Source organism: Cryptomeria japonica, chromosome 9, assembly GCF_030272615.1.
Source record: "Cryptomeria japonica chromosome 9, Sugi_1.0, whole genome shotgun sequence".
NCBI classification, from domain to species: Eukaryota; Viridiplantae; Streptophyta; class Pinopsida; order Cupressales; family Cupressaceae; genus Cryptomeria; species Cryptomeria japonica.
In genome coordinates, this window is record NC_081413.1 from 466,872,961 (window position 1) to 466,900,487 (window position 27,527).

The 27,527-nt window shown below is 41.4% G+C and overlaps 1 protein-coding gene across 3 annotated transcripts in view; it reads right to left on the bottom strand.

Moving 5' to 3' along the window:
* Window positions 1-27,527, bottom strand: part of LOC131075920 (uncharacterized protein YKR070W) — a 317,903-nt gene that overhangs the window by 245,236 nt on the left and 45,140 nt on the right. For all 3 annotated transcript variants that reach the window (XM_058012870.2, XM_058012874.2, XM_058012871.2), the window contains one exon: window positions 3,987-4,060. In XM_058012870.2, coding sequence (XP_057868853.2) covers window positions 3,987-4,060 — 74 coding nt within the window. The remainder of the gene's footprint in view (window positions 1-3,986; window positions 4,061-27,527) is intronic.

Consider the following 27,527-nt stretch of genomic DNA (forward strand, 5'->3'; position numbering starts at 1 on the left):
CACAATTAGAAGATCATCAAAAATTCTCAGGACCGAGCGGAGCTAGTCATCTTGGTCCTCTACTTTTCATGCCTTCAAAAACTGAGTCTTATTGTCGTCATCTACTCCACTGGATTCCTCTCTTGCAGCTCCTGAGACAATTCCCTACACACAGAAAGAAGAAAATAGGTTTGTTGATGGGGATTTGCCTTTAGTCAAACCCTGGTTTAGGAATTAACCTTAAAATTGAAATGATAATTGAAATTGAATTGAAGTAGAAGTAGAATGCTTTCTTTTTGAGGGAAAAGCTAGATCTGATCTAAAAATGCTTGAACTTGATACCTTGATGAAGTTTTCTTGAATCCTCATGCAAGGGTTTAGGATATCAGGTAGAATGTCTTCATAGAAGGTTGAACATGAATGCTTGAACTTGACTTGACCTTCTCCTTCAATGCTTGATGAATACTTGATTGCTTGCTCACATATACTTGGATTTATTTTGTGATTGAGAGCTCACTTATGATTTCCCCTTAGTTTCTAGTTACCAAATGAGGGGGGTAGGCTTCCTTTTATACCTAACCATGCATTAGATTTTTGTATTTTCGAAGTAGGCCGACATGGAGCCAAATTTCCCAGCCACATAATGTGACCATTGTGAAGTCCTATTTTGGGTCCTAATTGGGAAGGCTAGGACAGTCAAGGCACCCTAGTCCTGAGCCAATACCAAGGCGATTAAGCTATGCACCCGATTATGGGCCTTTAGCCTTTGCTATTCACGAGCTATCCAAAATTGTATGATTATGATGCTACATCTTTTGTAGACTTGGCATTTGAGGACAACAAAGTTCTTCAGACGAAGGACTAGATTTAGGAGAGTCAAGACATCCTTAAGTCACTTAAGGATAATCTTCATCATGCTCAAAATTGATAGAAGACCTATGTGGATAGACACAAGGTTGAGAGGAGTTTTAAGGTTGGAGACTTAATTTGACAAAAAATATCTTTGAAGGAGAGTGGTGTTGAGAAGCTTAAACATCACTTCTATAGCCCTTATAGGATTCTACCAAGAGTTGGTGAGGTAACTTATGTATTGGAGTTGCCTAAGGATAGCAGAATCCATAATGTAATTCATGTTTCTTGTTGGATAGCATATAACTTCATCTCATGAACTTCCATTGTTGGATGAGGGGAGATTGGTTTCGGTTCCTAATGTTATCCTAGATGTCGGAGAGACGAGGTTGAGGAGAAAAGTGCTCAAAGAGTATCTCATTAGATGGAAGGACTTGCCCTTAGAGGATGCTACATGGGAAGGTGAACAGATTATGTAGCATCTGAATCTTCAATTGCATGAGGACAAGCAATCTCGAGAAGGGAGGACTCTATTGTCCCCTTCCATAGAGTAGCCGGAAGTGTTCCACTTAGCCTATTTAATTCATGTGGGGTAATTTCAAGATATATCAAAGAGTAGATTAACTAAATAAATTATCCAATAAAGCACATTTCTCATATGACTTGACTTCAATTAAGTGTGTAAAGTGACTTAAGCAAATTGAAGAAATGTTGTAAACGTCACTTTATAAAGATATTTCAATGAAATATTTTAAACGGGGAATTAAAAAGTCCCTTCAAGACTATTCTATGGGAGAATGTAAAAGAGGAATTGAAAGCTCATTTGGACATGCTTGTTTATCTTTCTCTATTGTGGAGTTTGAGTTTGTTGATTAAGCAAACCCTAGGACAAAAAGCTAAGGGAATTGATTTCTATGGTGAAACATTTACCCTAGCCAAATTGCAAGAGGAATCGCACAGGTTTCACACAGGAGCTAAACAATTGAGGATTAATTAATTTATCAGAGGTTTGCACAAACCATAAAATAATATTTCTCCTATTTTCAAGTGAAGCCTAATTGCAAGATTTGATAATGTTTACAGTAAAGAGAACTTTGGGACGCCATTGCCAACAAGGAAGCTATTATAGCTAGCGATATAAATATTTATTGAGTGGGAAATTTGGATGTATTGTGCTAGCCACCCAAAAAAACAGCAGGTTGGACATGAGACAAGGCATGTACTAGGGGTGAAGTAGTATGCTTAGATAGATCCTTGCTAACTACCACACTTATCACAGATTTTTGTGCTTAGATTAAAGGGAGTCGTGAGCCACAAAAATCACATTTTACTGGCCACTACCCAGTCCACAGCCAAAATGTGAGGGTAAATGAATTGCTGCACACTTGGAAGGGTGCATTGGTCCTTATATAGACTTTCTAGAGCTGAGGTGCAACCGTTTGTAGTAATACACATAGGCGTGGACACTAGTGAAGGACCGCAGAGTTGGGCTATTCACATCAACAAGCATTTAGTGTTCATAATTGCTATTTTAGAGGTCAGGAAAGACTTAGTTCTGAGTTTGTGTATGTGAATAGCAATTAGTATAATCTTCATTTGATTAATCTTGAAATTTATTGCAAATATTTGACGTATCATTTTTAAATGTTCAAAGAATAAAGAATGTCATTGAGGTTTGATCCAAAACATAGAGAAAACATTTACCAACATATTGCAATCAGAAACTCTTCATGAAAGGTATGCACACAAACTGTTTGACAAAATGCATAAGCATTGAAAAGTGAAAAAAATTGGCATAGAAAATTGGCTTGGGTCATTACAAGTCTATTGAGTGCCAAGATACAAACAAGCAGATCTTGCAATGGGAAATTCACCTTATTCCCTCCAATTGAAGCTTTTTCCATCCTAACAAATAAAGTTTTCATTAGATCACCTACGAAAATGGCCTTTGCAAACAATGTATAACAAAAACGCTTGTAATAACAATATTGGTTTGCCTCAGCTTCTGTTGGTGGGAGCCAACATTGATCCTTTGGCAGTCTAAAAGAACTAAAGGCTACACTCAAAGGTCATAGCCATGAACCGTGTCAACAGCAAGTCAAAACCTTATAAATTTTAGCTTGTATGTAGCAACTAATTGCATGACTCCTTAAGTAATATCCTTCAAAGATCATAGCTTTGTCTAATGCTTGTACATTTTAGCTCACATAGTTTTGAAACAGAGAAAATTAGACAATGGGTCTAAGATTGACATTGGAAAGAATATGAATATACAAATTTGTGTAACAGGAATAGTAACAAAGGGGGAAAAAAGCCTTTCTCGTGAGTTGGTATATTTTGTAGATTTTGATATGTGGATAAAAATTATTATCATAATCACTATGGATGGGTATTTTCCTTTGCTAACTAAATGATTATATTTATCATGGCATATCGGCGTGATTTGGCCTTGATTGGTCTGTGTGATCTCTATATAGGTATATATTACTAAAGATATTAGACTCGAATGGCTTTATTTGATTCCTTAAGGGCTCTATCTCATCCCATGTTTATATATTACTGTTTTTAGCTAACAAATGTCTTTGAGTTTTTTGGTTGCTAACAAAAGTGCAAATAAAAGTCTTAAGGCAGGTGTAGAACCTTATAAGTTGGGACTGTTAGGTGAGATTCCAGATAACAGAAGAAACGATTCAGAAAGATCAGTCCCAGTATTGCCTACCTGAGGGATATAGAACAGAGATATTAGCTGCTCAACAAAGAAGGTTGATTATATATTGTAAACAGGGGGGTAGTATCATCTGGATGGGCTCATCTATTATGTATCTTCTGGTTGGGTTTATAAATTCTGTATATGGGTGGATATTAGCCACTTTGGAACTACTATAAAGTTTAGTTGTACACGAGCTACAACTGGAGGTTTTCTTCCTAGTTCTTTCCTACCGGTATGCTCCCTTGAACTAAGATTGTAAATTTTTTATTTCAATAAATAAAAATTCTCGGCTACAGCCCATTATTTAAAAAAAAAAAATATTATCATAAAAAGGAACACATATAAAGAACATCAATTGTTAGATAAACAACTAATGCAGAAACATTAAATTAGGACATAGATACAAATTAGTGAAAAGAAATATAAATAAAAATCTGTTCCTTTGTACCTGGCATGACTTGATGTACACACCAAGGAGATTGCTCAACTCAATAGCCCTTTCTGATTCTCGCAAACCACCACCTGATTTTAGTGCAAATAGAAAGATCAGATGATCAAAAACAATTTGAAAACCTCAAGAATTAACTACCAAAGATGAAAAGCCTTTTTATTGTATTTTTCTTATAACTAAAGCAAAAAGATGGAAAGTAAATTATCACGATAAAAACATTGTTAAATGTTATTTTCCATGTATTCGTGTAATTATTGAGTGTAATAAAACTCAGAACTATATAAATAACATTCATAGAGAGAAATTTGTGATGTGTATTCTCATGTTGCCTACATGGTGATATGGAGCCTATCCAAAAATAGACCATCGGAAGTTAATTTGATTTATTTCTTTAGCAAGGCAAGTCTAATGTCTACACACAGTAGGATCCCATCAAAAAATGATTAAGTAATAACAAAACACTTCTATTTTTAGTATCAGTTTTTTGTAGCATTACAAATTTGTAATAGGTTGTGCATTGTCACGTAGCTTATAATAGCATAGGTCCTTAATATTCATAATTATGAAAGGAATATTTCCTCAGATTAATCCTGCATGGGATTATAGTTTGCATGTTAAATGAGGCAGGAGAATTTTCACTAACTCTACAATGTATAGATACACTCTTGTTTGGTTCACAGATCAAAAAACAGAGTACAAGTGAACAAATTATAGAGCTTGATCATGGGCAATTTCCTGCATTTTGTCAAGTGTAACTCTTAGCAAGTACTCATAGTTACTTGTTGAGTCCACATGTAAAACTCACCCATGCAATCTTCACAAAGAAACAGAGAGAAAATGCAAGTATTTTGGATTTTCTAAGCCATCAAACCCTCCTTAATCATTCACACAATGACCATTTTCCTTTGAGCTCTTCACAGATCATATAATCAATCAATATAAGGACTCTATTAATGAAAGGCAAAATTTTGAAAATGGATGAATTTATTTAAGGCATTTTAAAGTGACATTTTAAGGCATAAAATGTAAATCTAAATCAACAAACTGTTCTTATTTTACAGTTTTATTTTGCAGAGATAACGATTTTTGACAAATTTAATTGTTTTCTTTTGTAGGTATTTTTTTAATTGCAGCCAATTGGAGCTTTTGGTTGCAGATTCATCTTGTGAAAATATCCACACAGCCTTTCAAAAAAGAGAATATGTTGGGAATATGCAAAGAACTAAGTTACTAAACAAAAATGGAATATGCTGTTGAGAATGAAAATATACTGCCATGTCAAATCTGAACCAATGTTTGAAAATATACCAGATTTTTCTCAACTTTTCATGTTGGAATGTGATGCTTCAGTTCAGAGCATTGGAGTTGCCCTTATGCAAAAAAAACATCCTATCGCATATGAAAGTAGAAGCTCAAAGAGATAGAGAAGAGATTTTCCATTTATGACATGGAAATGCTAGCCATTATGCATGCCTTGGCAGAAGTACGGCAAGTCTTGGAAGGAGGTAAGTTTATAGTAAGGACTACTCATAACAGCCTCAAATATTTCCTAAGTCACAAGATTTGATTGAAAGACAATAAATGTGGGTTAGCAATTACATGCATATGACTTCGATATATAGCATGTTAAGGGGAACAGGAATGTAGTTGTTGAACTTGATGCCATGTCTAGGAAAAATACACAGTGTGAAATGTCAAAAATTTCAGTAAATTGGAAGGCTAATTTTTGGTGGAATGCTCCAAACACACTTTTTCTTGCAAGGTCATGGAGGGAAAGGTTCAGGATAATAGGTACAAGGTCGTGGATGATCATATTTTGTATAAGGATAGAATTTACATTGTCCTAAAATTGAAAATGAAAGAGAAAACATTGAGAGCTATCCATGACACCACCCTTGGTAGCACACCCTGGTAACTTCAAAACATACAAGAAAATTGAGGAAAGATTCACATGGAAGAGATTGAAGGATGACATCTTGCAGCATGTAGAGAGTGCTTAACTTGTCAACAAAGAAGTCAAAGCCTACCTTCCCAACAAGATTATTGCAGCCCCTACTGATTATAGAGAAAAAATGGGAGAGCATATCTATGGATTTTATTACAAGTATTCCTCATGTGCAAGGCAAAGATGTACATTAGTGACGAAAGACTAATGCATGACTCTCTAAGCCCATGTGTTGGTTCCCTCCACGCTCTGCTGGCCTACGGGAACTAGATAATAGACCAACCCTGCTAGAAATGTTGTTACTAAGGAAGGGCAAAAATTGGGGACATGACAGTTTGAGGTGCCTACAGGTGTGAAATATCACCCAAGGGTATCTTTGCAATTTAGAATATTATTTCCAGCTTTGGTGAAGGAGAAAAAACAGTAAATCAGACTTCTAAGAGTGCAGATTTAGAAAATTACAGATCTGATTTAATATATTGTGAGGTCTACTCAGCAATCTCCAGCCATACCTCGTATTTGCAGCAGGGAGCAACGTAGCAGCCTAAGGAGAAGGTTTGGATGTCTAATAAGGAGCAAATCAGATTTATACCAGACTGCTAATGCAAATCAGACCTTGAAATATTCTGTGTGGTGATAAAAGAAACTTTAATCAATCTATGTTGGTTGTAAGGGTATGTAACTAGTTCCTTGAGAAATTAAAATACTCTATATTAGTTTCCTATTGCAGTTGTCTATTGGTTTTTTACAATTTCAGAAGTACTTTTCGTTATTGCATTCAATTCATCTGCAAAGCATCAAAAACCAAAAAAAATCAGGAAAAACAAGAAAACTCCAAAAAAATCAGAAATAACAAAAAAACACAAACTTTCAAAAAGTCAAAAAAATTTAAATCAGTAGCTGGGGTGGTACACTACATTGGTATCAGAGCTCAAAATCTCCTGCCATCCTATGGATAGTGAAAACCTTTGATGAGTGACAGAGGCTTTCTAACTTATTCAAAAGAGTATCACATCCAGTGGCAACCACCACAGATTCCAGAAGGGGAGACAGTTTCTGGTATTTTAGGGGCACACAGGAGTGATTCCAGTGACAATGAAGGTAGTACAGCTAACATGGCTGAGAAGGATAAGGATGTTTGCCACATACGGGTAAGCGATTAAATGCAGAAAGTAAATGCACAGAACATAATTGAAATATATTAAAGAACCAGTTTCTGTATTAATTCAGCAGTCCATGTACATTAAGTGCTTATAACCTTAAACCCAAATACGACTATCATGATGCCACTTCGAAGGAAAGGTATCCAATATATTATACCCGGAAGGGTGCGACCAACCTTCGCGTCCAATTGCCCTTCGGGACGACTAACTAACTGTCGAAACTCATAATTACCGACGACAACATAACATAAAACGACAACATGACATAATGATTATTCCTGGCAACATCATCCCCCCCCCCCCCCAAGAAAAGAAGTCGTCTCCTAACAACTTGATACAAAATAGAGATGACATTAAACAGAACCAAGGTAGAGAACTGCAGGAACTGTTGACGCCAGTCGAGCCCGAAACTTATACACTTGCTGCGTCCTCGCCTAAAAACCCTTTTCTACTACCATCCGATGCTCAAGTGCGGATGTCATCATTAGTGCTTCCTTTAACACCACAATCCTCCTGTGCCTAAACCAAACTTGTCTGCAAAACACGCTTTTCAATCTCAGCCTCCACCAACTGCTACTCAAATGATACTGTCTCCCTAGCCAATCTGTCCTCGATAGCCACCTGCGCTGCCCTCTCGGCATCCAACTCTTGGGTACACTGAGCTAAGTCTCACGCTACTCCTACCTCCAACCTAGTGGTCAGCTCCTCCCGAGCCCTCTGTGCATCCACCAAGGCAACCTCCCGTCCAGCCGAGACATACTCCAAGTTCCTCAAAGCGTACCATTCATGCCGGAAAGGGGCCACAACCTTCGGGCACAAAGGCTAGGAGACGCCTCAAATCCTCCATCACACTCCCCAAAGGTTGATAACTGAACTGAATAACTCCCTGGTGCCGTATGACTTTGCGTGCCTACCATGCCTTCCCTCAGACTCTGTTTGTTCGCAACCTCCAAATCCGTCTCCCTCTACGGCTTATGGCTTCCCTGCTACTGCTTAGCTTCAAGCTTCTTTCTCACAGTACGGGACAACCCAACACTTACCTTGCCTTCTTTGATGCCCTTTGCCCAACTCAAAAAGTGTATTGTAGCTCAAAAATAAACTGGGGGTCTGGGGGCAATGGCCCCAATGGGGCCTGGGGCAGCGCCCCAGCGGGGTCGAGGGGCAATGCCCCTCGCAGGGTCCGGGGGCTGCGGTCAACACCCTCCTTACCGTATGGTCACCCCTCCATCGTACAGATCACACCGTACGGACAACATGACCAACCGTCCACACCATACGGTCCTCCTTACGCACGCCCAATGCAGTTCAACCGTACAGTGGTATTCCACCACAGGTATCCTCCGACGTTAGTGGTCCACCGTACGGTGGTTCCACCGCACGTGGTCCAACGTACAATGGTTCCCACCGCACGGTAGTCGCACCGTATGGTGGTTCCACCGCACAGTGGTCTCACCATGGTGGTCCCAACGCCACTTTCAAAGATTTTTTCTTTTTCTTTTTTCAAAAAAAAATTTCATTTTTTTTTTCTCTTAAATCCCTAATCTAGTCTTCGGCTTGAGTCTCGTGCCTCTGGGATTGCCCTTTCTCAGTTTGCCTCGCCCGAGAGTCTCCCGCTTTGGTCCAGTGTCGGTCGAGTCACCTGCCCGATCTCTCAAGTCCCCTTCCGGACTCTCGGGTGTCCTTTCGGCCTCTCGGGTCCCCTGCGCGCTTCTCATGGTAGGGTTTCGATTTGGACCCGTTGATGGCAAGTCTATTTTCAATGGCCATCCGAAGACTTGGAACCATAAATTCTACAGGAACCACGGTCTCCTTCCTGTACATAAGAAGAAGAAGAAGAATAAAGATTTTGAAGGCTGCGGCCTTCCACACAGGGTTCCAATCGTTGCCGACACAAATGGTCTTGGGATTATCTACGTCATTGAGGTTTGGGGCGTCTCCCTTCCAATATTATCTGTATTCCGGCAGGTACACCTCCTCTGTTGCTTGCTCTGGTTCCTCTACTTCAAGCCTGTAGCTCTGGAACATTTCGTAATCCTCCATCTGCCAGTGGAAGAGCCCATTCAATGACCCTGTCTCATCCTCGGAGCACTCTCCTAGTTTGAGAATCCCTTCGTCGTTGGGCTCCCTGCAGCCTCGTCCTTCGTCCCTCAAGTCGCCTTCTCCTTCACCCTCCGATTCCGAAGATGATGCCAGTTCCTCACTAACCAACTGCGTCCCAAGGTCTATGATAAACTTCCTTCCTCCATTCTCCATAGACAGAGTGTTCTTCTTCCAGTTGTGGGTGGCCTTGGCTACCACCAGCCACCCTCTCCCTAAGATCGCATCATACCCTTTTTTCTTTAGTGGGATTACCACGAAGTCCAGTATGAAGGGTTGCGCCCCGATGGTAACTTGCTGGCCCATCAGTGTCCTGATGGGTTTGATTCCATGTTGATTTGCTCCCAGCAGATTGAATGTAGATGGCCACAGCGTCGACTTCCCCAGCTTTCGCCAGGTTTCTTCAGGAAGGACATTCATTCCTGATCCACCATCGACGATGGTATCGGTTAGAATGGTGCCAAGGATACCCATCTCCACTGAAAGATCCCTGATGGATCCCCTTGCTTATCTGCTGTAGTTTTTAAATTAATAAACTATATTTTCTTGTGTTTCCTTTGATGGTTTTAGAGAATAGACAGAAGTTGCTGAAGGTTTGTTTATTTTTGTGTTTTTGATAGTTTTTCAGCAAGTAATAATTGAAGAACAAGTACATGAAAAGAGTACTGGAAATAAATGTTCATACACAGCCAAATCAGAATCGTACCAAGCAGATTTCTGATTTATTTAAATCAAATAATTGTCCAGATAGTGATTCCAAACAATTCCAGGAAGATTACAATAAGCAATGAGTCCAACCTGAATGAAAAGTGAATACTGAAATCAAGAAGGAAGCTGCGGCAAACATCCAAAGCTCTTACATAGCTCCACGTGGGAAGAGAAATGGCTGCAAAGTACAGCCGTACGGCTGTTAGGTGATGCCAAGCTAGAAACCCCAATCTCCACGCTGAACCCTAACTCTGTTCACTGAATCCTCTAGAAAAGATGTCGTACCAACTCTAAGGCACTGAAAACTGAATGCAAGAACCAAATAACCACTGTGCTGGGGGCTCCGTCCCAAACAGGCAAGACCCTAGGGTTTTCATCCCAACTGCTGAATCGCTCTCCAGAGCAAATTTTCCAAATCAAAGATGAAATGTGTAAAAGATACTTGATAATTAGGTTACCATCTCCTTATAACTTCTTCCCTCTAGCTCGAACCCTAAAAGTGTATGAAAAGTGCGCTTAGGCTTATAAAGTCTTATTTCTCATTTTAAGTCGCCAAGTATAGAGAAAACGCCACTTTTTTAATATAAAAGAATTCCGTTCATCAAAAGGGTCCCTGACAAATGGGAAACATTTAGAAAAGTTCAAGACCTTTCCAACGAGCTATAACACATGGGCATATGCATCCAGATGAAGCCAAAAACCCCTTATTACTCCAAAATGGCTATAAACATAGCCTTATTTAATTAATTAAACGCTAACTTAGGAAATATTTAAATATATTAAAAATATAACCCAAATAGCTGCAGAAGACTCAAATGACTCCAAAAGTCTGAAATGGAACCTGTCACCTGTCTATGACTGATGTCGAAAATCATGGATCAACTGGCAGTCTCATCCCTAAAATCTAGGGATGCTCCTAGAAACTAGGAAACACACCCAAATCTCCTGAAACTGAAACCAAGGAATGGTCTCATGGAACCCCAACCCTGGACGCTATCACAACCTCCTAAAAAGTAGGAACTGCCTCCTAAAATGTAGGAACTGCCTCCTAAAATCAAGGAACTGCTCCAAACTGGTCTACTACTGCCAGAAACACCAAATCCAAACACTGAATATCCTGACTGAGTCTCTATCCACCATTGCCAACCTACAAGACTCCATAATAGGCTAACTCACATGTCTCTGCTAGACAGAGCTAAAGAGGGGACATGACATCCACAATCACCGGGTTCCTTCCAGTGTTAACCACCAGCAGCCTGGGGTCTATTGCAGACCCCCCAAGAACAATTGTGCGGTGGTTGGTATTGGTGCGTGGTTGGGAGAGATTATTCAGCAATGCCGTTCGTAATTGAGGCATCGTCTGGAGAAGGTCGTGTACCTTCACAGGCACCTCCAGTTTTAAAATTTGATTTAGTATAGCCTCCTCCACCTCTGGTCGGCTGGAAGTACCCGTCGTACCCTTCGCCTTCGCCCTTTCTCGTATCTCTTTCTCTATTTCTTCCCGTGCTTCCCGTACCCTTCGCTTCTCCCTCTCCGGGTCTAGGCACATTGCGTGTCTAGCTTGGTCGCGGGTTACGGCCAACACTTCCTCTTCTTTGGTTTCCTCGATATTGAGCAAGTTGACGCCAGACTTCAGGCAGGTGGTGTCTTCGTGGTCTCCCGATCCGCACCATTTGCACAAATATTGTGTGGCCTTTCGCTTCGGGCAGTCTCTGGCGAAGTGCCCCCACTGGTTGCACGCTCTGCATTGTACCATCGGTCGGCCTTTGGAGTCGTAGTGGATCCGGCTCCTTGTATTGTTATTGATGTTTCGTCCTCCCCATCGATTATCTCGGTAGCCTCCCGATGTTGCATTGTTGTTCACCTGGGAGCTGTCGGTACCGATGTAGTTGGTTGTTCCTGCATAAGCAATACTTGTTGGTTTCGTGTTTTCATGTTGTAGGGGCATTCCCTGGTGGGATGCCCCATCAACTGGCATATATCACAATAGGCCTTCTTTTGGCAGGAGCCTTTCGTGTGGTCATTCGTCTTACATTCCGTGCACCAAAGCTCCCCTTCGTCGGTCTTGCTCAGACCTCCCTTCATAACCTTCAGCTCTTTCATCATCCTCAACATGTCCTTCTGCAGGGCTTGCACCTTTTTGCCGGACTCACCATCGCTGTTGCTTCCCTCAGAAGAGTCATCATCCTCGGACGAGCTATCCTTCTTATTTTTCTTCTTGGATGTCTTGGTCTCGCTCTCGAGATCCATCACTCTATTATATGCATCTTCGTATGAGGTTGGTGGAACAATTTTCATCTTCTTCCGGATGGAGTGTTTCAGTCCCTCCACGAACCATCTCTTTTTCAACCCATTCGTTGGTTGACTCTCCATTTTCCCCAACAGTTCCTTGAGCCGCCGACTATAGGCTCGGACAGTCTCGTTCTTGTTCTGCTTTGTGCCATAGATTTCGGCTACTATTTCATTGTCATCTCTGAGGAGGCGGAACTCTATCCCGAAATCCTTCTTCAGGTCGGGCCATGTGCCGACTTTGGCCTTATCCATATCTGAGTACCAGTCGATGGCCACTCCACTTAAGGTTGTTGGAAATTGTGTTACCCATTCGTCCTGGTCGGTAACACCGTTCGCTGACCATATGGTTTCGCAAGTGCGGCAATGGCGGACGGGATCTTCCTTCCCGTCGCCGTTGAACTTCGGCATCTTCTGCTTACTTGCCATCCCACCGCTGGGTCTCGCTCCTCTGGTGCCTTGTGTGCTTGTACCTGGTGATCCTCCGCCTCCGCCTCCGCCTCCTGCACCTGACTCTCCACTCGTGGGTCCTTCGGAGAAGGTTGTTGACCCCGAACCGAACAAATTGCCTCCCGTACGGTACCCTTGTGCTCCCTCAGCACCGTCGACCGTACCATCACCTTCGGTCCTCTCCCTCCGGTTGTCCTCCGAAATGGACAAGTTCTTTAGTAGGTCTCTGGTAGCGTCAATTAGGTTTAGACTTCGCCATGTTTGTTCCACCAACTCTTCGCAACTTCTTACCCTACGGTGGTATTCTGGCGAACTGTAGAGTTCTCCTTCGGCACCCTCCATGACTCCTAGGTTCCCTTTGGGCAACCCTACGACAATGTAGAGAGTGTAATTCTCTCCGTCTATCTCTGCCTCCGTAACCTCTGTGACACCTCCTGGGTTCCCTTCGAGCAACCCCTCGGCCGATCATCCCTCGGCAAGCTGCGTTAACCTACGCCTTCGTTCAATTTGTTGTCTAAGATTCAATGCTATTTGTGCCACTTCCCATTCGTCACTTTGTATCTTTTTATTTTTATTCTTATTTAGTATATTTGGCATAAATCACTTCCGTACATAGCAAGCACACACCATGTACACAAAAAAAACTTTTTTTTTTTATTTTGTCTTTCAGACACGATTTATATCAACAGTGTGCTGAGATTATTACAGGGTTCAATTTCCCCTTCGCCTCTTGCCATCACGCTCTGCGTCCCACGACGATTGTCGGCCTCTGGGTTAATCTCACCGACGGGTAGGCCCATCGTGTTCGTACGCCATCCGCTCCTTCCTTTCCCGAGTATGTCTAGGCAACAGTGCCAAATGTTTGCCACATATGGGTAAACGATTAAACGCAGAAAGTAAATGCACAGAACATAATTGAAATATATTAAAGAACCAGTTTCTGTATTAATTCAACAGTCCATGTACATCAAGTGCTTATAACCTTAAACCCAGATACGACTATCATGATGCCACTTCAAAGGAAAGGTATGCAATATATAATACCCGAAGGGGTGCAACCAACCGTCGCGTCCAACTGCCCTTCGGGACGACTAACTAACTGCCGAAACTCATAATTACCGACAACATAACATAATACGACAACATGACATAATGATTATTCCCGGCAACAAAGGAGAGGGCTAGGTCAATCAGCCCTGGCACCAGAATGGAGAGAAAATTTGATACCATGATGGATATGATGTCTCAGCTATTGGGGCATATGACCAAGCAAGCCCAGTCACAAGGAGACCAGTCACAGCATACCCACCATTCAGGTGAGACTAGCAGGACCCAGGGGCATAATAGTGGTTTGGGAGAGCGTATTACCACCAGCAGTTTTATATCGAGCCTTTACAGCCTTCCTTCATCCCATATGAGGAAGCATCTATTCAACAAGGCCGAGGGCCTAATCTACAAATCTCTGTAGCTGAGGAAATCCGACACCACAATACAGAATATATGACTCTTCCACTAGAGGTTAGGGAGTTATTGACCCTTGACTAGTTCATTGGGCAGAAAAAACACAGGGCTGGTTTTACAGGTAGAGCAGAATACAAGACTTCACAGGGACAGAGAAATTTTCAGCAAGTTGTGGGCAAGTTGACCTTGCCTCATTTTGACGGAGGAGATAGGTGTTCAGCTAGAGCTTGGGTGCAAAAACTTGATAACTACCTCTCTCTCAGACCGATGACAGAAGAGAAGGCAATTAAGTTCGCTACCTTGCATTTGGATGGTGTGGCACACGAGTGGTGGTATCATGGATTGATTACCTTGGGTCATTGTTCCATCACCTCTTATGATGAATTCACCAGTAAGCTCATTGACCGGTTTGACAAAAAGGACCCAGAGATGTATTTTAGAGAGCTTGCACAGCTCAAACAGTATGGATCCTTAGAGACCTACATTGCTGATTTCCAAAGACTGTCAGTGATGGTTTCTAATATCTCAGAGAGGTGGTAAGTGGTGCTCTTCATTGAGGGACTCACCGAACCTTTACGTGGATGGCTAAAAGCCTTTGATCAGCTGACTTTATAGGAGGCCATGAAGAAGGCCCGTAGCATGGAGCTTGCTGCCCCAAGGAGTAAATTTTCATCTAAACCATTCTCTGGTAATAAGGATAAAAAGCCATTCTATAAGAATACAGATCAGCGAAGGAAGCCTTTCCAAAAGAATGATGATGAGACATTAAATGACTTGAGACATAAGAAATTATGTTTCAAATGCAAAGAACTATGAGATCCCAAACATAAATGCCCTCTGAAGGGAAAGGCAAATAAAATGGAATATTATTCAGCTGATGATTCTAATTCTGAAATTTCAGACCAGCATACTGAGATTTATGATAGGGAAGCAGAGAATGCTTCTAAGGGTTTAGTTAAGGAGTAGGAGGACGACAGACCTGTGGCACAACTTTCTAGCATTCGGCGTGAGGGGTCTTTCAAGATTCATGGAGTTCTTGGTGGTCAACAAGTGATTACCTTACTAGATACAGGGGCTACACATAACTTTATTGATGAGGGGTTAGTGGCCAGAACTCAAGGCCGAGGAGTTTGAGGGACTTCGAGTGAAGGTAGAAGATGGTTTCACTCTTACTTGTACCAGGGGGATCCCAAATTTGACACTATAGCTTAACGATTATGTTTTCCAGGCAGATTACTACGTAGTGGGCATTGGAGAGATGGACATCGTGTTGGGCACGAAGTGGCTTCATGATATTGAGGAGTTCAAACTCAATCTTCGTAACATGGAGATGAGATTTGAGGTGAACAGCAAGAAACATGTGCTGAAAGGAATGTCCGATGGGAGCCTACGCATGGTATCTTGAGGAGGATGGAGAGATTGATTAGACATGATCAAGTTGAGTGGGCAGCAGAGTGTGTGTTGATGGCTACTACAGTTGAGTAGCAGAAGAGAGATTATCCCCCACAAATTCAAGAGATATTGACTAAACACGATAAGGTGTTCAGTGACATTCCACTAGGTAGACCACCAAACAAGGGTATTGAGTTAGAGAAGGGGGCCAAACCCATCATCATTACCCCTTATAGACACCCCAATCGACTCAAGGATGAGCTAGAGAAAACAATAAAGGAGTTGCTTGATATGGGGCATATTAGACATAGTAAGGGCCCATTTGCATCAGCAGTTGTGTTAGTCAAGAAGAAGGATGGGACTCTTTGCATGTGCATTGACTACCAAGCCCTAAATAAGAAGACAATAAAGAATAGATACCCTATATCCCGCATAGATGAGTTGATTGATGAGCTGTACGATGCATGTTACTTCTCCAAGATCAACTTGAGGTCTGGATACCATCAAATATGGATGAGGGAAGAGGATGTGGAGAAGACAGCATTCAAGTGTCACTGTGGACATTTTGAGTTTCTGGTTATGCCATTTGGCCTAACCAATGCACCAGCCACATTCCAATCCTATATGAACAAGATGTTCCAGCATCAGTTGCGGAGGTTTGTTTTGATATTTTTTTATGACATTCTGGTTTACAATCGGTCTTTGGATGAGCACTTGAGACACTTGGAGGTGTGTTGGACATTTTGGAAAGGGAATCCTTGTATGCCAAGGAGTCCAAGTGCGAGTTTGGGATGACAGAGTTACTCTATTTGGGGCACATCATCAGTGCAGAGGGTGTCAGAGTTGATCCGGAGAAAATCAGGGTTATCATGGATTGGCCTCCACCCAAGAACCTTACACAGCTTAAGGGGTTCTTTGCACTATGTGGTTTCTACCGACGCTTTGTCAACGGTTTTTCACAGCAGGCAACACCTCTTCCAGATTTGACAAAGAAAGGGGAGTTTCGTTGGTCAAATGAGGCACAACAGTGTTTTGATAAGTTCAAGCAGTTAATGAGTTTTTGTCCAGTTCTTGGTATACCAAACTTCACAAGACCGTTTCAGTGTGATGCTTTGGATGAGGGCATTGGGGCAGTGTTGATGCAGGATAAGCACCCGATTGCTTTTGAGAGTAGGAAATTGCGGGGGGGGGCAGAGAGGAATTACAGTATATACAATAAGGAGATGTTAGCCATTATGCACGCATTGGCTAAGTTTAGCCAGTATCTCTTGGGCAACAAGATTGTGGTTAGGACAGATCATAACAGCCTGAAACATTTCCTTAATCAGCGAGACCTCAATGACCGGCAACAAAAGTGGGTTAGTAAGCTACAACTTATGACTTTGACATTGAGTATGTCAAAGGAAAGAAGAATATAGTTATTGATGCCCTATTAAGGAGGCCTCATTTGTGTGCCATTGGTGAGATTACAGATGATTGGCATGGACTGATTTTTGCTCAATATGCAAAAGACACATGGGCAGCTGGTATTGTTGATGGTTCAATACAGAATGACAGGTATACCGTTGTAAATGAGCTCATCATTTACAAGGGACGGATATTTTTGGTACCAGGATCAATGATGAAGATGAAAATTTTGAGGACCTTTCACGATGTTCCTATGGCAGGACACCGAGGATACTTCGAGACTTATAGACAAATTCGGGAACGGTTCACATGGAAGGGACTCAAGTCAGAGGTTCTTTAGTATGTCAAGGAGTGCCCTGTTTGTCAGCAGAACAAGCAAGAACAATCTCTCCTAGCAAGCCTACTACAGCCCCTGCCCATTGCAGACAGGAAGTGGGAGTGCATTTCTATGGATTTCATCACGGGCTGCCCAAAGCCCAGAGCAAGGATTGTATTTTTGTGGTGGTGGAAAGGTTGACGAAATATGCTCACTTTCTTGCGATCACCACTACTTACACCGTACAGCTTGCAAACTTGTTTTTTAGAGAGGTATTCAAGCTTCATGGCTTGCCCCGGAGTATAGTCAGTGATCAGGACAGCAAGTTCATGAGTAATTTTTGGTAGGAGTTGTTCAGACTTAGTGGGACAGAGCTAACTCCGAGTACTAGTTACCACCCACAAACCGATGGGCAAACAGAGATTGTTAATAAATGGGTGGAAGGATACTTCAGGAATTATATAGCAGGGCAGCAGAAGGCATTAGTTAAGTGGCTACATTTGTGTGAGTACTACTACAACAGCACTTACCACATGTCTATTTAGATGTCACCTTTCATGCGCTATATGGGTATGATGCACCCAACTTTTTGGATTTGCTACTGGGAGATAGTAGAGTGCCTAGGGCTAGAGATCTTCTTCAGGAGAGTCAGGGCATCGTGAGATCACTAAAGGAGAATATTCAGAAGGCTCACAATCAATCGAAGTAGTACACAGATCAGAAGAGGGTTGAGCAGACTTTCGAGGTGGGTGACATGGTGCACTTGATGTTGCGGCCTTACTGTCAATCCACTCTTAGGAAGAGTGGAGCATAGAAGCTTAAGCCACGGTATTATGGACATTTCAAGATAATCGAACGGATTAAAAAGGTGGCTTACGAGTTGGAGTTGCCAGCCGACAACAAGGTGCATAATGTTTTCCATGTGTCTCGCCTCAAGAAGGCGATTGGACATAATTTGGTTCCCTCTACTACATTACCACCCTTGGATGAGGAGAGGAAGATGATCCTTGTTCTCGAGGCCATTATTGATACCAAAGAGAGAAGATTGAGGAAGAGGGTCATTACAGAGTACCTAGTGAAGTGGAAGGATCTGCCAGTTGAGGATGCCACATGGGAGAGCGAGCAAATCTTACAGCACCCTGAGTTGAGGTTGCTTGAGGACAAGCAATCTTAGGGAGGGCAGATTGTCATGTCCCCTTCCTAAGATAGTTGAGCTCTAGCAAGATTAGCCTAATGACAGGAGTCCCCGTAGGCTAATATAGTGGACAGGGAACTTATACAGTGGAATAGGAGACCTTGGGGAGCCATATGAGCCATTTCTTGAGCTTTGGGTCAGTTTCCTATTTTTTAGGGAAGGCTCCTATTTTTTAGGAAGTGACTGTCAGTTCACCCGAAGTGAGGGGAAACATAGGAGTCACTGGGAGCGTCTTCAGTTGTTCAGGAGCTATCTCCTAAATTTTAGGGAGGTTCCTATTTTTTAGGAGCAAACTGGTAGTGGTCGGTGCACCAACTAGGATGTTAGGAGGTCTGACAGGAGGCCAGTTATGTAAGTTTCAGTGTTCAATGATGATTCCTTAGCCATGGAGGAGGATTCCTAGATTTTAGGGGGAACTGAAAGATGGAGTTCTACACCCAATCATCACCCCAGGTACGAGTGGCACCCCCAGTTTCAATTTGGAGGTGATTGGGTGTCATATTCAAGGAATAAAACTAAATATTATAATAAAGCCTTAAAAGCTTAATATTATAATAAGGACTTAATATGTCCATTTGATTTAATAAGTAGTTCATATTATTATATTAAATAAAAAAAGTGGCCCCTCTTGGATCACATGATGCCTAGAGACGTAACTTGTTTCTTTTAACAACAACTTAACCATCAAACATAAAGGTTTTCCTAAAAGGATTGATTTCCTTTGAGAGAGGGAATATGCCATGTAATTAACCTTTGAATATGCCAAAAAGATGCTCTTTGAGAAAGTTTGATTCATGAAGAAGATAAAGTGACTTTGGTTGAGGGTTTTTGGCATTATTGAGTTCTTTTTTTATGAGCAGCAGCTTGGAGGAGCCGTGAACAGGGTTTCAGTAGTGATTTGCAGGCTTTGAGAATGAAATCTCTCAGGGTTTGAGGTGCCTACAGGTGTGAAATATCACCCAAGGGTATCTTTGCAGTTTAGAATATTATTTCCAGCTTTGGTGAAGGAGAAAAAACAGTAAATCAGACTTCTAAGAGTGCAGATTTAGAAAGTTGCAGATCTGATTTAATATATTGTGAGGTCTACTCACAAAATCCAGCTATCAATCTCCAGCCATATCTCGTATTTGCAGCAGGGAGCAACATAGCAGCCTAAGGAGAAGGTTTCAATGTCTAATAAGGAGCAAATCAGATTTATACCAGACTGCTAATGCAAAGCAGATCTTGAAATATTCTTTGTGCGCTGATAAAAGAAACTTTAATCAATCTATGTTGGCTGTAAGGGTATGTAACTAGTTCCTTGACAAATTAAAATACTCTATATTAGTTTCCTATTGCAGTTGTCTATTGGTTTTTTACAATTTCAGCAGTACTTTTTGTTATTGCATTCAATTCATCTGCAAAGCATCAAAAACAAAAAAAAAACAGAAAAAACAAGAAAACTCCAAAAAAATCAGAAATAACCAAAAAACACAAACTTTCCAAAAATCAGAATTTTTTAAATCAGCAGCTGGGGTGGTACACTGCATAGGCCACCATGAGGAATTGAGTTCTTTCAAGAACGCTTGAGATTTAATCAAAAACCCTTACTAGCTCCTTTATAAATGCATTTGCCTTCTTGAAAGATTTATTTATCCAACGCTCCATAAGATGAGTTGAAGTTCTCATTTTTACTAAATCGTCAACTGAGTCTAAAGGATGTAGCAGTGGTGGCATGCTTGAAGGATCATGTTGCCTTAGGAGTTCCTTGAACTGCTGCAGGTAGTTTCTTAACGCACACACTTATTTCTCTAGTTTCTTTTTCTTCTCTACTTCCAGCTTCAACATATCATGGACTGTCTTCACTGTGTCATCCAAGTTTGCCATCGGCTGTTTAGTGGTGGGAGGACCTAAGTCAATAGTCTCCAAATCGAAATCTTCTGCTGTGATCTCATTTTCAAGCTTGTCTACTCTTGGAGTGGCAATTTGTATCACTCGAGATCCTGTATTGTCGTTTGTTATCTTTGACATCTTAGTAGCCTTCTTCTTGTGAGTTGTATCTTGAGCTTTGTTTAGGAAACTGTCTAAATCATCCAAAGGCTCTTCTTCTACCACTATGACTTCCTTTACTAGTCTCTCCTTAAGCCATGCAGGAATAGCAGATTTTTATTCTCCTACTTGCACCTCTTCGAGCTGTTGATCTTCTCAAGGTGGAGAGGTTACTTCTTCATCTTCATTCTCTATATCCACATGCACATCTTCACCTCCTTTGCTACTAGCTTGCTCAAGTGGAACTGAATTGTCTTGAACTTGGGGTTGCTTCCATTTGTCTGTCTTCTCACATCCACTATTCTAGACTGTAGACTCCATGGATTCATTCACTCCATGATCTACGCTTCCTCTAGGGGGTTGTCTTTCCTTATTAGCTGCTTGATTCATCTCTACATCATGTATGGAAGAAGTACTAGTAGAAGGGCAGCCTGCATTTGACTTATTCTTATTGTGAGATGACCCTTCTTTATGACTTTCTTTCCTCTTTGAGCCTATGGAGTGAACTAACTTGGTGGCACTTCCAATCACACTCTTGCTTTCTGTATCTTCATCGAATGATTTTGTCTCTCCCATCAATTTGAATTTCAATTGTGCATTACGGATCTTCAATTTCTAAATTTGGATGTTTACCCATCATCGTGTATATGCTAAGACAGGCTTCATCAAGTCTTTCAAATCAGTGATCCCCACATCAATCCAATTGACCTCTACCTTCTTGTCTTTCTCTTGCTCATATAGTGGCTAGAGGCATTTTCCACTATCTTGTGCTTGATCCGAAATGTCGAAAACTTTGCACATCATAACGATGTCAATTGGTAGCCTTGAGCACATCTTTCTTCTTATGTCTAGATCATCTTAGGCGTTCATCTAGTAGTCTTCCAACTGTAGCTTGTGTTTTTGTCTTCTTCCATTAGCTCTTCTCAGGTTGTCGTAAGAATCAAATTTTGCTCAAGAGAAGTATGGGATAAGGAAGTTGGATCCCAATTCTTCCTCTGATTTCTCTATTGCCTATAGGGATGGACACACTTCTAATGATTACCCAACTAAGATGGGAAAAGCAAACCCTGTCTTGTGGCTATTCTTTTGCACTTTGTCATATGTAGTCAATTGTCTCACGGTCTCACCAACTCAAGCAATATTATTTTGTCAGTAGGATAGCATGGTAGCATGTAGGGCAAATGATAGCATCCTTGAATTCTTATGTAGGTGAACCTTGGAAATTGGATATACCAAGCACCGAATTTCTTTACTAGCTTTTTTGCTTGCGGGGATAATCTTTGATATATGCCTCCTTGCAATGTTCTTGTCAAGTGCATGGTAAAAGCATCATTTTCCCTCCTATAATGTGCTCTACCAAGATAATGTAGTTATGTGTAGGACTCACATGCTCTCATCTCTCCAGCTCCCATTCCAACTGGACCTCTATACATTTATCCTGCATATTCATGAGCTCTGGCTAGTGAATATATGAGGTATGAACTCATGTAAAATGTCTTAGTGCGTTGAAGCCTCTTCAACTGTATGTCAAGGTTGTTGCTTATGATTCTTGCACAGTTGATCTTTTCTCTTCCAATTGATACTGTTTCCATAAAGTAGAACATTCAATTCTCAAATTGATATGCTTGAGGACTTCCTATAACTCAGTCGAGTAAAGTGATCAAATCACCAAACTCTTCCTTGAAATCAATTTTGTACAACCGGCTAGGTACCTTTGATAGGTCGGGTCTACTCTTCAATACCCAATACTTGTTGATTATGCCTAGGCATCTGTTGAGATCATCATCATAGACTACTTGGGCTCCTTTTCTCTTGTAGGCCATGCCTTTCTAATCCTAGATGTGAAAGGCTTCGCCAATGGCTGTCTCAAGTAGGTAAGCAAGTACTTTACCATCAAGTGCCACTACTGTTTTGGTGCTAGCATCATAATGTCTAGCACATTCAACTATCAATTCATTGCATTGGATGGCTGGAAGGAAACCTGTTGTCATCACTGTTTCACTCTCAATCATCTTCTTTGAGAATCCGGATGGCGTGCTTGTGTATAAGGGTCCTTGGAACTTCTTCATGTCAATTTGACCAAGATTGGTGTCTCCTACATTGCTCCAAAATGATGTGATCTTTGACTCGAGCATCACTCTTCTTGAGTCCTCCTTGATGAGGGTTTGCCTTGAGACTACTCCTGCCTCCAATGCTGCCATATTCTAATTGAAAGAGGCGTCTAAGTTAGGGTTTTGATATAACCTTAATGTCTATGATATCTAAAAATGAATCTAGGTTAGTAATTCCTCCTAAAAGCTTATAGAATCATTGAAATTGTGATGAATTACTAAAACCCCAGGCGTAAATATAAACCCTAGAATGGTTAAAATCTGGAAATAATCATCTATTCCTAATGAATTGTGCATTTAAGCATGCTAGACGATCAAAAATATGATAAAAGAAGCATCTTGTGACTGAAACCTCTTAAAAATAATGAACCTGGAGCTGTACCAGCATTAACTAAGGTCTGATTTCAATAAAAATGATTCAATGTGACCTGATTCAGACCTGCAAACAAGTTATAAACAGCCTGGTCACTTCAAGTTCAAATTGATCTTTAATTTGGCAAAATTTCTCATGTCAATGAACTTTCGCTGTGATAGTGATGTCAAATGCTGATGTTTGTCTTGAATTCACTAATCTTTGGGGTTGATCGCTGTTCTTGAAGATGTAGAATCGTTGATTTGCAATAATGAATTCGCTGACTGCTGAAGTTGAATTCGCCTTGCTTGCAATAACAAAGTCACTGTCCTTGGATGACAATTTGCCTGGCAAATGGAAGATTCGCTGAGTGTTGAAAGAATTCGCCTTTTCTTGATCAAAATCGTTGCCACTTGATAATGTAAGATCGCCTTGCTTGGATAGGATCGCTGCACATGAAGCATAATATCGGAGATTGATCAAATGGAATGATCAATCCTATCTTTATAGAGACGTAAGGTTGTGTCTTTTGATTGTATTAAGCCGACTTGATCTTTTATTTAATGTTTTGCAATTGAGAATTTCAAGACAAAAGCTGACTTGTAGCCTCTTTCGATTTTGAATTAAAACATTTATTTATTTCCTAGGTGGGGCCCTTCTTGATCACAAGCGCTCCAACATACCTCATTGTTGATTTTGGATAAGCATAAAAAAGTTCAAACTTTCACTTGAGCACTAATTGGGATGGATCAGACTTTTGCTAGGGCACTAACTAAGACACAAGAAAGATAGGACTTTTGCTACCCCACTGATTGGAAAAGTTCGGACTTTTTGGGGGTCATCGACTGAGAAAGTTCGGACTTCCTTGGAGGCACTGACTAAGGTGGATCGGGCTTCTTGGGGAGCATTAACTGTGCCTTCAAACTTGTTGATGATCTTCCTTTCATACTTAATGCCTTGAATTGATGCTCCCTTCATCATTAGCTTGATCATTAACTTAGACATCTTCTATCCTTGGGCGGAGATCTTACCTAGCACTGACTGTGACCATATGAGGTCGTGGATTTGATAGAGCACTGACTAAGAAGGATCGGGCTTTTGATAGGGCACTGACTATGCACAAAAGATGTCAACCTTGCTTACTCAGTCACTTCAATTTCATCAAGAATTTACCTTTAGAAATGTTTATCTCGCTTAGCAAAAAGGCTCTTCTCATCGTAGATCGGACTTTCAGGGGGTCGCTAACTGAGCAAGAGAGAGATCCGACTTTTCCTACCCCACTAATTGGGAGAGGACGGACTTTTGAGAGGGCACTGACTGAGAGCTAAGGCAAGGAGGGGGTTTTGGGAGGTCATTGACAATGACTCAACTTTGTCAAATTTCGTGACTAGTGGCACTTACCTTGCCAACTCAGAGGATCCTTCGTCATTATCAAAGTCTTCTCACGTAGTTCAAGCCTTCATCTGGCATCTATGATCTCGATCTCATGATTGATCTTCATACTTGCATTCATTGTCTCTATCTCTAATGGTGATGATCAAATGAAATGATCATCATATGTCGTTCATAGTAGTGTTCCACCAGCGTTGGGGACGGGGGGACCAAGGCCTAAGTTTGGGGACGGCGAAGGGAGGGTGGCAGGGGGTGACGGGGTGGTGGTGCTGATATAGTTATACATATACATATAGTACTTGAAAAACTAGTTTTGAAAAGATGTATGACAGTAAAACGGTATAAGAAATACATTTCAAATGAAACTAGGGGAAATTTGAAATACTAAATCTAAATACCAAGATTTCTTCAATGCTAATTGCTAAATAAAATTTGACAAATGAAATTGTCAAATTGGAGATTTCTATTATATCGAAAACGGAAAATATGAATATCTGATGCCATTGCAAAGTCTATAAAGATGATTACATGATTCATCATTACAATGAGTAGCCAAATACAAATACTAATAGCAATAGCATTACAAAAGAGACTAGAGTCAAAGACAAAATGCCAAAATATAAATGACAAAACTAAAAATGTAGCTAATGGAGGCCTCTAATCATCTACGAACTCCTCCTCACTGGAGCTGCTGGACTCCCGAAGATCAGGATCCCTCAAGCTCACACCAACCAGCCCTGCATCTGAAGTGATAGGATCATCCTCATCAATCTGTGAAGTCTCCCCTGGCTCTACATCCCATCGTGTCACTGGACTCCCCTTGTACACAAGTGTCTTGCGGTCCATGAGACACAAAGCACTGTGTACAGCCACAAGCTTCTTTGCTCTCTTAGAGGTAAGTTTGTTCCTCTTAAGAGAGTGGATGAAGCTATATGTAGACCAGTTCCTCTCAGCAGCTGATGAGCTGGAAACCTGGGATAGCAGATGGATGGCTAGAGTGGTGGTCAAAGATTTCGGGCCATGACAATTCCACCACAAAAGTGGGTCCTCCTGTGCCATAGTTTCTATATCCATCTTTGTCGCATCTGAATAACCTCTAAGAGTGGCAAATTTTCCCCACTCAGTGCAAATTGTGTCGGCATCTCTGGAATCAAACATCTTCTCTATGCACCTAAAGAAACCCGCCTTCACCTCATCATCCTAAATCGGTGTCACTCTACCCGGTCTAGCCTTGTACCACTTAAGATTCAAGGCAAAGGCAGCCATATGCAAAGGAGTGTTCAACTTGTCCCATCTGCGCTAAATGATAGGCCGGATTTGTCATTGTACAATGCTAGAGAGGGGTCCTTCACTCGCACAGCAGCCTTCATCTAGTCAAGCATAGAGTCAATGCACTCATACACCTCTCCAAGGTTAGATGCATCCCCATCCCCATATCTGATCACCTAGAATACTAGAGAAATGATGGAGACAGTGTATTTTGCATCAATCCAAAACACATCACTCTTCACTATCTCCTTCACCCTTCTCCCCTGCTTTGTCTTGGCCTCAGCCCACCTATTCCACTCATTAGTCATAACCATGAGTTGCAATGCCTCTTGCAACTCAATCATTCTCTCCAAGAGAATGAAATAGGATGTGTATCTGGTCTCAACTGGTTTCAAGAATCCCTTCTTCGTGAAGGTCCTAAAGAGTGCATGTGAAGTGTGGTGGTTGCAGATAAACATCTGCACATCTCTCCCATCGGTGACTACTCCTCTAATCCAGCCAATCTTCCCCATGTCCTTGAGTGCATTGTTCATGGCATGCACACAACATGGAGTCCACCAAATGTGTCTATAGGCTGCCTCAATGAGTCTCCCTGCTGCTCTACACACATGGGCTGCATCTATCACTACTTGGACCACATTTTGTGGCCCAACCTCCTCAATAGCCTCCTTGAGGACCTGAAACTGAAAATCAGCATCTTTGTGATGTCCTGTACAATCAATTGCTCTAAGGAAGTATGGGCCCTCTGCACATGTGACCATGATGTTGATGAGTGGACGATGGCTAATGTCCGTCCACCCATCCATAACTATGTTGCACCCCGTTGCCACCCAACATGCCTTCATCTTCTCCATCAAAATATTGATCTTGGAATAGCACTTATCCAAGATTGAGGTCCTCATTTTCGTCTCACCTAGTGGCACATAAGATGTTCCTCCTTTCGCCACCATAGGCATCATCTCCCTATAATAAGGAGACCGTGTAACATGAAATGGGATGCCATTGGCAAAGAAGAACTTGCCAATGGATTCATCTATTTCATCTCTTAGTTGCACATTAAACATATCAACAATGGGGTTACTCTGTGGTGTCTGCAACCTACGTTTTCCTGCCCTGGTGGCACCAGAAGTGGAAGTGGATGGAGATCCAAACATCATTCCTCCCATCTGTGAAGCATGAGAAGTATATGGCAGATTCTGGCTGTGCTGAAGGGCTTCCCTAGCAGACAAAGTAGTAGGCATTGAAATATTTGTGTCATCTGGAACCCCCTAAAGCCTGTTAAACTCAAATTTGTACTTCAGATTTTTAGCTTCTTCCAAAAACTTACAATGTCTCACACCTTTTCCTGTCCAAAAAGGAAGTGTGCATTCACCCTACTGATGCTACCAAACCATTCAGTGTCACAAATGTTGCACCTCCACTTCCTTGTTCCCCCACCTGAATGTGATGTGCCTTGTACTAATATTCTTGAAGCAAACTGTTTGAGAGGAGACTTAGGATCAAAAGGACCCCTAGCATACAGTGCCAACTTTGAAGGGCAACCTGTACTAGCTGGTGCGCTTGCCATAGAACTAGATTGGGCTCCAGGATCAGCCCCATGGTCACCCCCCTCATTTTTAGGTTCAAATTCTGAATCATTCTCACTATGAGAATAGATTTCCATCTCATCCTCACTCATGTCTTGGGAGCTCATTGTGAAATTGAAACTGCATTTCACAAAATAAAAATAAAAATAAAATCAGCCTAGTTTAACAAATAAATTTATTTTCCTATTCATCATTTTGCCCTCAAGATTCAACATCAAACCTAATTTTGAGATGAATAGGAAAAAAAAAAAAATTAAAGCTAAACAAACAAAGAACCAAAAATGACATTGAAAATCAGAAAATAAAACCAAAAAAACAAGAAAAACCCTACCTTGTTCTTGAAAAATCTCTCCAAAATGCAATAGAATCTTCTTCCT